At 41.3% G+C, this 15,873-nt stretch overlaps 1 protein-coding gene across 5 annotated transcripts in view; it reads left to right on the top strand.

Moving 5' to 3' along the window:
• Positions 1-15,873, top strand: part of nav3 (neuron navigator 3) — a 225,119-nt gene that overhangs the window by 184,840 nt on the left and 24,406 nt on the right. For all 5 annotated transcript variants that reach the window (XM_028570121.1, XM_028570119.1, XM_028570120.1 and 2 more), the window contains 9 exons: positions 481-1,207; positions 3,305-3,730; positions 4,471-4,512; positions 7,124-7,281; positions 8,306-8,500; positions 8,997-9,049; positions 12,045-12,068; positions 13,465-13,488; positions 13,675-13,752. In XM_028570121.1, the coding sequence (XP_028425922.1) occupies positions 481-1,207; positions 3,305-3,730; positions 4,471-4,512; positions 7,124-7,281; positions 8,306-8,500; positions 8,997-9,049; positions 12,045-12,068; positions 13,465-13,488; positions 13,675-13,752 (1,727 nt within the window). The remainder of the gene's footprint in view (positions 1-480; positions 1,208-3,304; positions 3,731-4,470; positions 4,513-7,123; positions 7,282-8,305; positions 8,501-8,996; positions 9,050-12,044; positions 12,069-13,464; positions 13,489-13,674; positions 13,753-15,873) is intronic.

The raw sequence follows: 15,873 nt of genomic DNA, 5'->3' as shown, positions 1-15,873 counted from the left end.
AAAAATCAGCATCCCTACATCATTCATTTTATTATTTAAACACTATGCTTTTCCTCCAATGACACATCAAAATGTCTTTAGTTAAAAGGGCCTATAATGTGCCTCACTTTTATACTAATATTGATTTTGGTGGAACATGTTTTAGAATGGAGAGTTATGAGTTGCAGCGGATTTGTTGCCTCTGGCCAAAAACTATTTGATGATTTTTATTCACTGATACCTGTGCTTGGACACTGTGCAGCTGCTCTTTCATTTTCAGACCACTCAGCAAGTTTAGCAGTTTTGTTGCATGTAAGTATTGCTTTTCAATGCAGCTGAGCTTGGATAAACAGGCCTCTGGCTGTTGGCCAACATGTACACTAATTTGGCTTTTCCTTCCTGCACTGTGGCACCACAGGTGATAAAAACAAGTGTTGGGCCAAGAATCTGCTGAGGGTAATGTTTTTGTATTTATGCTAATACATCTATGCAAATTCACAGGCAAAACTGATGATGCTAAGGCCTCTGAGAAGGGCAAGGTGCCTTCCAAGAGTTCAGCTGCCATCCAGCGCTCACCCTCAGACGCTGGGAAGAGTAGTGGAGATGAAGGTAAGAAACCTCCCTCTGGCATCGGACGCCCACCCACCACTGCTTCTTTTGGATACAAGAAGATCCAGGGTCCCAGTGGTACCCTAATCACCTCCAGTGGTGCAACGCTCGCCAGCGGCTCAGCCACCCTGGGCAAGGCGCCCAAATCCTCAGCTGCCCTGGGCAAAGGCACAGGCATCGGCGGTGTGCGTAAGACCAGCCTGGATGGCTCGCAGCCCCAGGATGATGGCATCCTACTCAGCTGCAGTGGATCCAAAGTGACCCTGCAGTACCGCTCTCTACCCAGACCGGCCAAATCCTCCAGCGGGGTGGCAGCCGGGCGCAGCGGGCATCGCTCCAGTTCCAGCAGCATCGACTCCAACGTTAGTGGCAAGTCAGCTGGAGGGGCAGCGACACAAGCAGGTGCCAAACGCAGGGATGGAAAAGTGGGCTCAGACCGCTCCAGTCCCATCACCATCAACCAGACAGACAAGGAGAAAGTGGCGGTGTCAGACCAGGACACCACAGCTGGACTATCCACCTCCCCCAAGTCCAGCCCCACCTCCAGTTCAACAGGCCAATCAGGCCTTAGGCAGCCCGGCTCCAAGTACCCAGATATTGCTTCTCCTACTTTCCGCAGGTCAGACACACAGCACATGCCTACAGCTTCTGTTCTGTCTTTGTCCCTGGCCATGTGTGTTTCTACATGAATCAAGCATTTCATCACATGCTGAACTTTTTCAGTCCTTTGATTATTAGCAATATCTCAGTACAGCAAGCATGCCTTTAGCTACAATATAAGTTTAGGTCTTTCTTAGACGATTCTGGTTCAATCTTCTTTTTTTTTTCATTCATTATAATGAACTAATGTTTGTGGTGCACAGCAATGTTTACCTAATGCAGACTGTTCCCAAGACTCCTGTAACAGATAGAGGCATTTATTGAAGACGTCATCTGTAGTGGTGTAGCGTCACCATGGCTAAAAAAAATACTCTGTCATCTCCGGCAAATTTAGATATGTTTGGATGCGCCAAAATGAATTTAAGACACTTAATAAATCATGTTTTAGCGCCTTCATAGAAAGATTGATTGAGCGCGTTTACTCGGCTGCACAGCCAAGGGCTGACATTACATAGATTGTGCCCAGGCGTAGGTGATAAGCCACTGCAGATGAAACATATCTTTACTCCAAAGATGAAAGGGTGATGGCTTTTCATTTAGGCATATCCAGCTTAGCAGTCTTGATCAGAACAGACAGGAGAGAGGAGTTTCTCGGCACGCCAATCCCTGACTCATTAGAAGCATGCGCTCAGCAGGCGTGTCCAAACACGCGTCCCATCCGATCTGTCAAGCAAACTCGTTTCATCTGCATGTCTTCAAGCTTCTTCTTTTTTCCCTCCAGAGAACGTCACCTATATATTTTATGTGATTGCAATGACAGACGGGGGCCGGCGAAATATGAGTAGCAGGCTGCCTGAACATATGTGGGAGGCAAACAGAGTGGCCTAACAGATTAGGTTATTTAAAGTCACAGGGTTGAAACGGGCAAATCTGTGAAAGCAGATGTGTTGATGTAAATTACTGAGAGTTTGCAGCTGAAATGAGGTGAAGTTTGCTGCGAGGGATAAATGTGTTGGGAAGTGTGCTTAGTGTTTTATCTGTAGTTTAAAGCAACATTGGATAACGTTGTTATTTTATGTGTTTTGGCGGCCCTTAAGTTTCCGAATGCAATTCACTTCTACACCGCTGTGGTAAATATTGACAGATGTACACGTGCATTTGTTATTATTACATTACTCATGATCAAAGACAAGCGGGTCGACAACCTGGCTAACACAGCCAAACATCAAGCAAGTGCAACAACACAAGACACAGCAAACTAATATGACTTACTAGTCCAACAGTAAGATGGCCAGCTCGCCGTTTGTCTTGCACCCTTTTATTCCGCAAAGCTCTTCTCAAGGACTACAAGTCCCTCCGAGATTTACTCTTTTCCTGCGGCCTCTTGCTCTGTCCTCCATCAATGTCTCTTTGCCTCTGCAATGATGTCTGTAGAGGCTGCTGAACCCGCCAGCATTCCCCTCCGCCCGGGCCTGAAAACCTCCTCCTCCCAGCGACCCAAAGCTCCTGTGCTAGCAGTTTAAACACCAACACTCCCCGGGTGCTCCAAGCTCCCAGTCCTTGCACCACAGCTAACTAGCTGAGGTGGCTACAGTTAGCAGCTAGCTTTACTTTAGCAACAAGCTTTGCTTTCTGTCCATCAGGAAAAACTCACTAAATTCCAGAGAGTCGAGGCAGAGCAGCCGATAAACAAAAAAAACAGAAAAAAATGTCTCCATAAAATAGGATCCAGACTCACCAAAATAATTTAAGCACTAACCCGCTCACCAAAGTTACAAGAACAGGCGTTCGGGGCAGGGGAACCATTCTCCCTTACAAGTCATTGTAGCATCAAAATGATTTTAAAGTTTTGCAATGTTGCTTTAAAGCTGGTGTTACAATAAAGAGGTGGGGATGTTTTAGTAGCTGTTTTTCACTCTACAGCACTGATCCTTGAGTTTCTTGATGCGTGTGACCAATGCAGTAATACAATTTCATATAATATACATTAGATAACCTCAATGTAATCCACTTTCTCAAAGTACCAGTTCTTCATTTTCCAGTATGGATCTTGCAGATGCTCATCCCTTGTCCTTTGAGCATTTCTGAATGACTGCACCAACCTCTCTACCTCCAGATTATTTGGCACCAAAGCCAGCAGCAAGGCCAGCTCTCCGGGCACTCCCGACTCTGGCAAGTGCCCCTCAATACTGGGCAGCCCCCACGGCACACTGGCGAGGCAGGCCAGCCTGGACTCACCATCCTCTGGCACTGGGAGCCTGTGCAGCGCTGGCGGCCTGAGTGGTGGCAGCAGCCCACTGTACGGTAAAACCCCAGACCTGTGCACTGACTCCCCGGCCTCCAGTCCGGCCTCTGGCCTCTCCCTGCCCTCCAGCGCTCGCCCCTGGCCTGCATGTAGCTCCTCAGCTGGCAGCAAGGACACACTGAGCTGCCAAAGCATGACCAGTCTGCACACCAGTTCTGAGTCCATTGATCTGCCGCTAGGCCACCACGGGCCCAAGGTTACACGAACCGGCAGTGTCAAGTCCACCCTGTCTGAGGGGTGAGTAACAGGGAATACGATTGGGCTGAATCGTATTCATTGTTTCATTTGAGAACAGAGACAAAAAGTATATCTCTCTACCCTAAGATATAGACATACAATGCAGAGGAAGCCTAAGTAATATAATTAGAAGGAAAAAAATCACCCATCCAGCACACAGTTTGGTTGAATTTAAGTTTCTTTTTCTGGCATGGTTTTTGGTATTATTATATATAATTTCCAGAGTCTAATCCTTTTAATACTCATTTACCCAACTGGCCTGCCAACTTTTCCATAGGTTGTCTATTACATTGACCAGGTACTAAGTGTCTCTGGGATCACCATTAAAGTTAATTGTGGGTCCAAAGCCATGCTAGAAAAAGTCCCACAATAAATTCTGATCATTTCAGACGCTCATTCCCATGAGAAGTCTTTATCAGGGTGTTTCATTGCTTTGTCCATATACTGTGCATGCAATACATTACATAGCAAAGAAGACATAAGGCACACGTTTATTTTCCCTTGCTAGTTTAGCTGTATGTCTCAAAAATGAAACAATTTATTTATTTAAATTGGCCTGTTTTATTTTATATTTGTTGTCTGTACTGTGATGCATTAGTAATGGCATTGTTTCTCCATTGTGTATGTGTGTGTCGAAAGTCAAGTTTGTAAAATGTGACCAAAGTATTTTTCTCGTGTATCACAAAAGTCAAATGTTTTCTGGTGTCCATCTAATTCACTCATCCTCTGTGTTTTAACAGCATGCCTCTTGACAGAAACACGCTTCCCAAAAAGGGACTGAGGTACAACTCAGCCAGATTCCATTCTCAACCGTTCTTCTTTTATTCACTCACAGTCTCATCATTAGTAAACATTTGCATGAAAATGATCATTCTGATATCAAATGTACTTTCCATGTTATTGTATACGTGTGGCATGGTGTTGCCCTATAGCAGTGATTCCCAACCAGTTACCTGTAGCTACCCCAAGGAGTACTCTTCTGCAATTCCTTGAGCTTATAGGGTAATATTGTGAAGAAGCTCAGCTATTTTGAAACAAATATATGTATGTAGAAAAAAACATGTATCCATATAGTGAGTAAGCTAAAACACCTAGTTATAATTAGTTAGCAAGCAGAGAAGCTGAAACCGCTATGCTAAAAGTGATGGATACATGGTTTAGGTAGATAGCTAGCATTTATCATGACAGTAAGAATAGTTATCTTAAAGTAAGGGATACTTGGTTGAAAATTTTAACTAAAAGTAATGGATATTGTAACAGTTACAATAGCTTAAAATGATGGTTAAACTGTTAAAATTGTCAGCCTTAAGTATGGATAAACAGTTGAAATAGCAGTTGAAATAGTTAGCTTAGAGCATTGGATACACAGTTAATATAATTAGCTGTTGAAATAGTTAGCTTTAAGTACTGGATGAACAATTGAAGTAATTAGCTTAGAACATTGGAAAAACAGTTTTAATATTTAGCTTTAAGTAATAGATAGACATTTGAAATAATAAGCTTTAAGCATTGGATAAACAGTTAAAATATTTAGCTCTAAGTAATGGATAAACATTTGTAAATAATTAGCTTAAAGTATTGGATAAACAGTTGAAATAGTTAGCTTTAAGTGATGGATAAACAAGATAACTAGCTCTAACTCCTACATGGTTTGAATGCCATTATTGGAAGTTGCTGTGGACAAAATCATCTGCCAAATGAATGTACTTTGATGTTATGTAAAAGTAATGGAAAAATGATTCAAATAAACAGGTATTAATGAAGGGGTACTTTAGTTCATCTGACAGGGCTGCAGGTGTGCAATTGACAAAAAAGGTTGGGAACCACAGATCTATAGATAAGCAAATCTTGTGATTATCTCATGCAGCATTCACACTGCAGGACCACATTTCTGCAGAAATCTGACTAGCTGTGGATTTGCAGAATGCATTATGCAATACAGAGAGAAAAAATACAAAATGCATGCTCATGTTCATTTTCCAATGCACTTTGGTCACCTTATGTACCCAGTAATAGTTTTTGACTTAACTGGGGTGTCTTCCCAAACCTCAATGAAGTAAGAAATGTTAACCTATTGTTTTACCTCCACAAAATGCTGTGGCACATAAGTAATGATAGCTCTCTCATGTCTCAGGATCTGATTTTGCACCACAGATCCTAAAATCCACATTAGATTATAACTCACTTTAAGGAATGTGTTTATCTGTCTGTTTGTATGTCTGCTTCTCCATGTGCATCCTCATCTGATTCTCATTTAGAAATGGGGCAAACACAGTCGCCATGACAGAGCAGTTCTTCCTCAGCTCCCTAAAATGGCCTAAACCTCCTGATAATATTTGCTCTGCTTGCCTAGGGGGAGAAGTACAATGGATACTTTGATTTTAGCTGCGACTAAAGACACTGAAACAGAAATACCATAACCCATTCATCACAGTGACACAACCTCTGCAGGGAACAACCTCTCTAGCCAATTATACAGCACTGCTGCAGAGGGGTTGGATGGGGCATGCTGGTTTCAAACCATTCTTTCATTTCGATGGCATTTGGTGCTGATGTTCTTTTTCGGCCTTAAAGCATCTGATCTCATACTACACTTTATGCCTGTTGGATGGGATGTTCAGTACGGACTGCAGTGTTTTCTTCTCAACAGTTTTTTCTGACCACAATTGTTTTACGGCCGTCTGTTCACATCTTAAACCCGACAACATTTTCTGCCTGAGCTTTAGATCTCCTACAAGAGGAGCTTAGATTAGTAATTGCCTCTTTTAGTCATATAAATAAGCATATTGGTCCTGCTTATGGGCATTTTGTAAGCACAAAGTACACTGAGTCAAACACTGACCCGTGGATATTTCAGTCTGTTCCATTTCAACACCAGTGAGTGACGAATGCTGCTGTGTCACACTATTCAACACACTCTTCACCACCCAATCCCTGGTGGGAAGAATACGAAGCACAGGCGTGGGGGACTGGAGCAGGGTCAAATGTGACAAGTGTAGTAATGGGGGCGTTGGAAGGAAGTCGGCTCTGAAAAGGGATGAGTGCAAACTCAATTAACATCCTCAGAGGATTAAATATGGCCAATTGTCATGCCTGCGATAAGGCGGCCTTCTGTTGCTGAGCCACTTTGGAGCTGGGGAGAGAAGAGATGAACGGCAGTCTCAGTGTGTTTGGTAGCTTTGAGCCAAAGCAGTGTGTATATACAGTATGACTGAATGTGTGTAGATGCATGCATGTGAGCATCTGTGTGTTTGGATGCATGTTTTTTTGCCATCTGCTCACATGCTTCTATTATGTAGCTCTGCACTCATTTCATCGTCACAGAAACTGCACTACTTGGACTTCCAAACATCTCTTTTTGCCTCAGGTTTACTGTGTCTTCGTGGGTTTCAGGTACCCTCCGTCCTCCCGGCAGGCGTCCCATGAGGAAGGGAAGGAGTGGTTGAGGTCCCATTCAACAGGGGGACTTCAGGACACAGGCAGCCAATCCCCACTATCTCCTCCTGGAGCTTCCTGCACCACTACTGGAAAATACCACTACTCCAACCTGCGTACGTCTATACGAATGAACTCTAATTGTAGCACATCTGGAATAGATAGCGCCGTGAATATCCAGTTTTTGTATTTGCTCCCAGTTATTTTATTTGTTAAAATAATGTATTTCTAGCCTATACAACTTGTGAATGCTTTTGATTTAAGGCCGACGTAAAAGACAACATAAACGAACCAAATGGTAAAAAATAATCAATCGAGTGAAAAAATGGAGTTCTGCAATCAAAGGAGATCTCTGAAAGCCAAATGGTCCAGATCTGCAGCTCACACTGACCTTTTTTACTGACTTGATGCATATATTGTATGCATCAGTTATTTTGCAGTTTCAGTAAATTTGCTTCCAACAAGGGAACTTGGTGGTTTAAATGTTTCCCATGCATTAAAATTCCACTATGAATATTAGTGTGTTCATATTATGCACTAAATCAATGAATCAATCAATGAATGAATCAATCAATTTATTATTTGTCCTGTGAAATCATATCAAATTACAATTTCAAATGTAATCTCTCAGTTCCTTCAATTTATGCATTAAAACATAAATTATAATTATCATTATTATTATTATTAATAATAATAATAACGTGGGGGGGCAGTTTAGGATCCAAGTGGATATATAATATATGGTGTATATCCTATGTATACATATATCCTATATATGCATACTTGTTAGACTAGCTAATGCATTTCCATTTATTTCTGATATCATGATAATTCATAATCCTTTTTCTCCTGTTTTTTGTCTCTTCCATGACTTTAAATTGTTTAACCATTTTTGTAAAGCTCTTTATTTACACTTTCTGTGAAGTGGGATATGACCAGTCGACACATTGCCTTGGTAAAACAAACTGTATCACACTGAAATGTATGATTAAAAAATCAGCACATCTGCAACATTATAGGATCATATCCAGCTGCATATGTGTTCTTATTTTTTGAATGAATGATTAATCACTGATTCAATTTACATCTTTTTAGCCTATAACTTGAGCACTGATGTTGGTGTTTTTCTCCTCCGCGCAGTGAGCCCCACCAACATCAGCCAATATAACCTGCCACCGGGCAGCAGCAGCATGAGCCGCTCCAACAGCATCCCTGCCCAGGACTCCTTTGAACTGTACGGAGAGGGTCACCCACTGGGTGGTAGCGCAACCTCCCTGGAGGACAGACCACGGGCCATCAGCCGCTCCGGCTCCTTCAGGGACAGCACTGACGAAGGTAGGACAAACGGTGGGACACGCTCGTAAACACACTCTTCAAATGGACTGCGTTCCAAAGATTACCTCCCTACTAAGGAGCCATTAGAAATCATTTCAGGGCCACATTCACCAAAGTAAAGTCCCATCAGTTATCAGGTACTTTAATACCAGATTTGATGAGCTCTCGCCATGTTTTCACACTGTAAGTGACTTGGCTGACGGCTCGCTCTGCTCTGCTCTGATCTTTTTGTGGGTGATGTAAGAGGCTGTGATTGCACACATTTAGAGGTCATCTTTTTAACCGTCAAATCATGTGTTTTTGCCTTCTTATAACTGTTCACAGCTCACATCATCTGAATGTAAGAGCTATTGAGTCAGCTCAATCAAGAATGAATAAGAAAAATGACTTTAGAAATTACTCATGGTCAAATTCATTGGAAATATTGAATGGTCACATAGTTTTTTTTGTTTTTTTTACACTTCTGTCGCTCATTACTCTCTGTATGTGCTTACAGTCCATGGCTCTTCATTGTCTCTGGTCTCCAGCACGTCTTCACTGTACTCTGCGGTAAGTAGCTGGTCAGCTTCTCTTTCTCATTTGACCTTAGTTTTCAGAGTTAGCATCACAGTCCAGTGCTGTATACTTAATCTAAAACTAGTAAAGCTGCTCCAATCGCTATTTACAACCCCAATTCCAATGAAATTGGGACGTTGTGTAGAACTTATAACTATATAAAAACAGAATACAATGATTTGTAAATCCTTTTCAACCTATATTCAGTTGAATACAATACAAACACAAGATATTAGATGTTCAAACTGATAAACTTTATTGGTTGTTTTTTTTGTGTAAATATTCACTCATTTAAATTTGATGCCTGCAACACGTTCCAAAAAAGCTGGGACAGGGGCATGTTTACCACTGTGTTACATCACCTTTCCTTTTAACAACACTCAAGCGTTTTTTTTAGGTGGAATTTCCCACTCTTGCTTGATGTACAACTTCAGTTGCTCAACAGTCTCTGTTGTCATATTTTGCGCTTCATAATGCACCCCACATTTTCAATGCGGTACAAGTCTGGACTGCAGGCAGGCCAGTCTAGGACCCGCACTCTTTTACTACGACGCCACGTTGTAACACGTGCAGAATGTGGCTTAGCATCGTCTTGCTGAAATAAACAGGGACGTCCCTGAAAAAGACGTGGCAGCATATGTTGCTCCAAAACCTGTATGTACCTTTTAGCATTAATGTCCATCACAGATGCTGGCGTTTGAACTTTGCACTGTAACAATATAGATGGTCCTTTTCCTCTTTGGCCCGCATGACATGACATAGTGATGTTGGTTTTTAATGCAGTCCTGCGTGAGGGATCGGAGGTCACGGGCATTTAACGTTGGTTTTCGGCCTTGCTGCTTACCTGCAGAGATTTCTCCAGATTCTCTGGATCTTTTGATGATATTATGGACTGTAGATGATGAAATCCCTAAATTCCTTGCAATTGTACGTTGAGGAACGTTTTTAAACTTTTGGACTAATTTCTATAATACATATCTTGTCTTTGTAGTACATTCAATTGAATATAGGTTGAAAAGGATTTGCCTAATCATTGTATTCTGTTTTTATTTATGTTTTACACAACGTCCCAACTTCATTGGAATTGGGGCGGTATATTAGCAATGTAATTAGTTTCTTAGTGACAACCGCACAGAGAATTACAACCTAACTTGGCAGTTCCACTCATCTCTGTGGAGTTTTTTAGCCCCTTTCCACTCATTGTTTTGGTTTTCCAAATGGCAGCATTAATGTTTTGGTTGTGTCTCGCCCTTCTCATTAGTTTTGTTTCCAGACACAGAAGGCAGTTTTCAGTGAACAAGCTCTCATAAACTGTTCCACTACCTGCCAAGCACCAAACGGCAAAATTGGCGACTAGTTGGTAACATAGTATCATTTAGCGGGTAAAAGGCCAGATATTTTACTCAGGAGTTAAATAGGAGAATAAATATTTGACTTTTATTCACCAGGTGGCCAGGAAGACCACTTCAAATGAATTCTAATGTTGCTTTGTGTCTGCTAATTGTGTAAATATGCAACTGTGTGCTAACAAGTTTGCCATAATACCTTTATAAGGTAATAATATGTCAGTGATATGTTTACAGTTTGTAAATCAGTTAATGCAGGTTTAAAACTTTATTTTGTTATAGTACCCAACAGTGCCCCCAAATCCTTAAACGTCTCAACTCATTGCTTTGAAACTCAGTACAGCGCACAAAAAAGTGAGCTAGGAGGACATTTTGGGACAGCGAGATTGTGCTTTTAAACATTGATTGTTGGTGCAAATGTTAAGGCTGAAATCATCCCAGAGTTAAATTAAAGCCTTCTGTTCTTCCGAGTGATGGAGTGTAGCATTGCATCTCACATACACTCTTCCAATATTTCTGTCTTGTCCCTTCTGTTTCTGTAGAACCAAAATATAAGTCCATCGCTGCATGCTCCTCACTTTACTTTAGCCAATAAGACTCTGGACCAGTGTTGGGGTTGTAATAGAACAGGCAGCGCTCCAAGTCTTCACGTTCAGCGAGGCAACAGATTTGTTTTATGGGGAAGAATTGATTACCACCCACCTCCGCCTGTTTCAAATTTCACTCCTAAGTTGCAGAGACAGGCCTGGACGAATGAGTTAGATAGTGATATCTTCTGTTTTAATCTCATTTCACTTATTTGATTCTCTTCGGCTATGTATTGGCCATTTTATAATTTCTCTTTAATTGCATTAAAGGAACACGCCGACTTATTGGGAATTTAGCTTATTCACCATAACCCCCAGAGTAAGACAAGTCGATACACACCCTTCTCATCTCCGTGCGTGCTGTAAGGCTGTCTGACGGCTCCAGCGTTAGCTTAGCCTAGCACAGATCCTGCAGGTAACTGGTTCCAACTAGCCTACTGCTCTGAATTGTGACAAAAGTGACAAAATAACTCCAACATGTTCCTATTTACATGTTGTGATTTGTAGAGTCACAGTGTGTACAAAAAACAACCTAACATGAGACACAGCCATCTACTAACAGTAAACAAACCGGGAACTATATTCTCAGACAGGCTTGCTGCGAGCATATCACTCCGCCCAAGTACTATATTCTTCCGCCTGAGAATATAGTTCCCGGTTTGTTTACAGTTAGAAGACGGCTGTGTCTCATGTTACGTTGTTTTTGTACACGCTCTGACTCTATAAATCACAACATGTAAATAGGAACATGTTGGTGTTATTTTGTCACTTATTCGGAGCAGTAGGATTACTGGAACCATTCACCTGCATGTTCTGTGCTGGCCTGATGCCGCTGGAGCCGTCAGACAGCCTTACAACACGCACGCAGGTGAGAAGGGTATGTATGGACTTGTCTAACTCTGTGGTTTACGGTGAATAAGCTAAAGTCCCAATAAGTCGGCGTGTTCCTTTAAAAGGCTTCTCATGCTGTATATTCTAATTCATTTTTAAAAAGTTTGTTTGATTAAACACAACACACTTTTTTTGGCTTTAATTTTGTATGTTTCTACTTTACAGACAGAGGAGAAAGCCCACTCAGAGGTAAGGATGGGTAATATATCGTCTGTCTGCATGTCTGCTTCTCTTTAGCACCTTCCTGCTTCACATTCATACAGTTGAAGACATTTACACATTGAAGGTGCTCAGTGTAGCTGCACTGCAGATGCGGGTGGGGGTTAAGTGCCTTGCTCATGAGCACATCAAAGGTAGCTGGGAGGAAGAAAAAAATGAGTTTTGTCTTAAGTTTCAAGTTTCCTGACTTTTTCCCCTGGGGATTCTTGTCAACAACCTCTAAGTCACACGCATTAAGGCAGTTTTTCTGCATTTGGCCTATTGATGATGAGTTTCAACCAAAAACTACATGAATATGACAAATGTGATGGTGGATAAGGATGTGTTTCAAGTTCTAAAATAAAGCAGTTTAACCCCATGTTGCATTGCTTTCTATTACCATCTTTTGCATTTATTTCATCTTCATCAGCCGTGTGCTACATAGCTTATGTAATTTACTCATTACTGAAACATACTCTATACATATGTAATGCATGCCCTGCTCTTTTTTTTTGTTTGGCTTCCTTCAACAATCCTGTTCAGTTAATCACTGATTCTTCTTTGATTTTCCTGATTTATTGTTTGATTTTGTGACTTCTCTTAGAATTCCTGTTGTCTGTCCTTGTTTATTAGAGCTTTAACTTCTAGTTTGGGTCAAACAGTAATCGTTAATGGTTTGTTTTAACCCTGCCAGATGGGTGGGGGGGTTTAGCATTTAAGGACAGCTCACGTGGTACAAAGTGACAATTCTGGACTACAGTCACAGTGCAGTACCACAAGTGACCCAATTCTGGTTGTTTTTTCTTCAAACATCTGAAGTTGTTTTATACTTTCAGATTCGATTTAGAGTCCGGTGACCTATACAGGACTTGAATTTATCATCATTTACTTGAGACGTTTGGTGTTATGTTGGAACAACACCAACAGCAGTGTTAGCATTTGTTTGAGTTAAAATCTAAATCTAAATCCTCCTATAATGCCAAAACTGCCAATGCATTCTGTTGAAGCAAGGGGGAAATATGCCTTTTGTCATATGCATTATATATTGTTAATTATGAATTATATATTTAGAAAAAAAAGACATACACGTCAAACCAAAATTCTGATGTTGACAGCACTTTGGAACCAAGCAGTGTGAAAGAAACCAAATGGATTTCTGTGATTGTCCACACTTTCTTGTACTACAATATCAGGTATTTGCAAATGCTATTTGACCCAGATCAGGAATACTTACCTATATCTCTTGCTTGGCTGCTCAGAGTGTAACTATGAGAAAACCAGTGCTGTGGCTTGTGATAACCCCTTTCTCTCCAGCCACATCAGTACATGCTGTTTGATGGAGGCATGCAACATAGTGTTAATTTTTACTCTTCTCTTTTCAATCAAGGGCCAAACAGTCCAAAATTCCACGGTAATCCCCCACACTTTGTGTTCACACTTCACCCTAGTGTCTTTTTACACAGTATTACCATGTAACTGCACGGTTTTTACATCAAAGATATCAACACAGGAGTTGCAAGTTCAACGTCTTATTTTCTTTGTGTTTTTTTTTTTCAGGAGTGTTAACTATACCTCTTCACTTTTCTTCCCCAAACAGCAAATCAGAAAGCTGCGTCGGGAGCTGGACGCCTCTCAGGAGAAGGTGGCGACCCTGACGTCTCAGCTGTCTGCCAATGTGAGTCTGTTTACTTCAAAATGCGCCGTCAAAACAGCCGGCTCATTTGCATGATAACCGGCTGTCAGAGAGCTTTTATGTGAAGCGCTGCCTATCGAAGCTCTGGAAGGAATATAAATCTTTTAAGACGCCCACTAATTCCTTTTCTTTGTGTTTGAAGCCACTGTGCGTGTATTTAGGCTTTTGCTTGTTTGATTTTTTTGGTGTGTGTTTCTGTGTGCCTGTCCTTAGGTGGGATGTTTTCTTACGCATGTTTGTGTGTCTGCGGTACAGCGAGGATTGTCTCTTTGCTTTTGTCTCAGCTGGTGGGGTTTTAGCGAGAACAGGAGCCTCTCCACCATTCAACCATGCGGGAAGTATCAAATAGAGATAGACGGGCGCAGAAAGAGAACAGGGAGATGAGGATAAGTGAATCTAGACTCAAGTGCGTCATGCGTGGGTGAAACAGAGTGAGATACAGAGACCTCCAACCCCGCGACGAAATGCTCAGAAGCAGATAGATCGACAACCCCCCTCCTCCCCTCAATGCCAAGTGCCTGATCAAGCGTGGAGGCAGATGGGGTCTTCGCTTTGGTCAGACACTTTGATCACAAAGTTGTTCAGAGCTGAAACTGAAGGCTAAACTGCAGGAAAACTTCACGACTGGAAAAAGGGAGACATGCCTTTATAAAAGAGGAGTTATGTAGGGACAGTCAGACAACTTCGGGTTTGTTTTGGTCATGTAAAATTAGTTGATGGTAAATCTCACATAAAGCTTAACTATGCATAGAGTTTCCCATTTGCAGTAAAGTCTCAGTGGAATAATTCACCATTAAATACTCTTAAAGGTCCTACATTGTAAAAAGTAAGATTTCCATGTCTTTTTTTGTATTATAAAGCAGGTTGAAGTGTTATATAAATACTGTGAAAGTATCAAAACGCTCAATCTACAGAGAAATGCACACAGCCTGTATTTAGAAACTGTGACTTGACAACATGTGTTGTTAGCCACTGGTAAGCCTTCATTCAGTTATCACCTGTCCGTTGCCGTTATTGGAGCTAACGTTAAGCTATTTAAACACATTTAAAATACACATAAACTAACTTTATACTTTTGTTATAACTTAAATAATATTTGACATGTGGGTGTGCCTTTTAAATGCACCTTTGACAGAGCTGGGACAAGTAACAAAACTAAAGTAACGTTAATGAGTAATGTAAAAAAATTACTTTTGCTGTTGTGGAATTAGTGATGTGATAATCAATGAGTAATAAGTAGTGAGTAATTGACTACATTTTTCAAGCAACTTGCTTGAAAAAACTTGCAGCTCACACCCACCTTTTACAGTATGTGTAACGTTTTAAAACATTGCAGGGAATTCTTTCTCTTTCTTTACAGTTCAGTATGGTTATGGTAAAGTAAAAACCTCCTGATGCCTTATAATTTACAGTATTTGATACTGGTTTCAAAAGCTACTGACAGGATTGTAATCATCCTGCAACAAGTGGAAAGAGATGCTGTAACATTGCAACAATATAAGGCAGAAAAAACATTCAAGAAATAATCAAGCATGGCTGGGTGAGAACAACAATTTACACTTTGCAGGGGCCAAACAATGTGTTGCATATATTTTCAATTTGCCACAGCTTTGTGTAGTACATTTATTTAAAAGTGAGATATATTCCAAGACACAATCGGAATAAAAGACTGTTTCGCCATATATGTTGTATGGGGTCACTGAACATCAAAACAGCAGTGGAAACGGCTACCAGTCTCATGCCTTACTGTGCCATGCCATATGCAAACACCCATATGTGCTTTACAGCTCCCACTCTCATGTTAGAGGCTTGGAAAACAAACACTGGCTGTGTTGTGCTAGAGCTGTATCTCACTGTAACCACATGACAGCGTGGTGGATTGCTCGTCTTATCCTTCTGCGTGTGCCCCCATAGCCCTCACATGCTGTCCACCCACGGCCCAAAACTAGACACTCACTGTGCCGTGTGCAAGACCTGCCAGGAACATCGCTTAGGCTAGTTGAAAATACAGAAATACTTTGAAGAAAGCAAACAACAATGGGCAAAAGTCTGACCAGGGATTTATTTGCTTGGACCAACGATGAGGTGGAGAACTGTTACTGA

This window comes from Perca flavescens, chromosome 23 (genome assembly GCF_004354835.1).
Source record: "Perca flavescens isolate YP-PL-M2 chromosome 23, PFLA_1.0, whole genome shotgun sequence".
In the NCBI taxonomy this organism is placed as follows: domain Eukaryota; kingdom Metazoa; phylum Chordata; class Actinopteri; order Perciformes; family Percidae; genus Perca; species Perca flavescens.
This window is presented reverse-complemented; position numbering and strand designations above follow the sequence as displayed.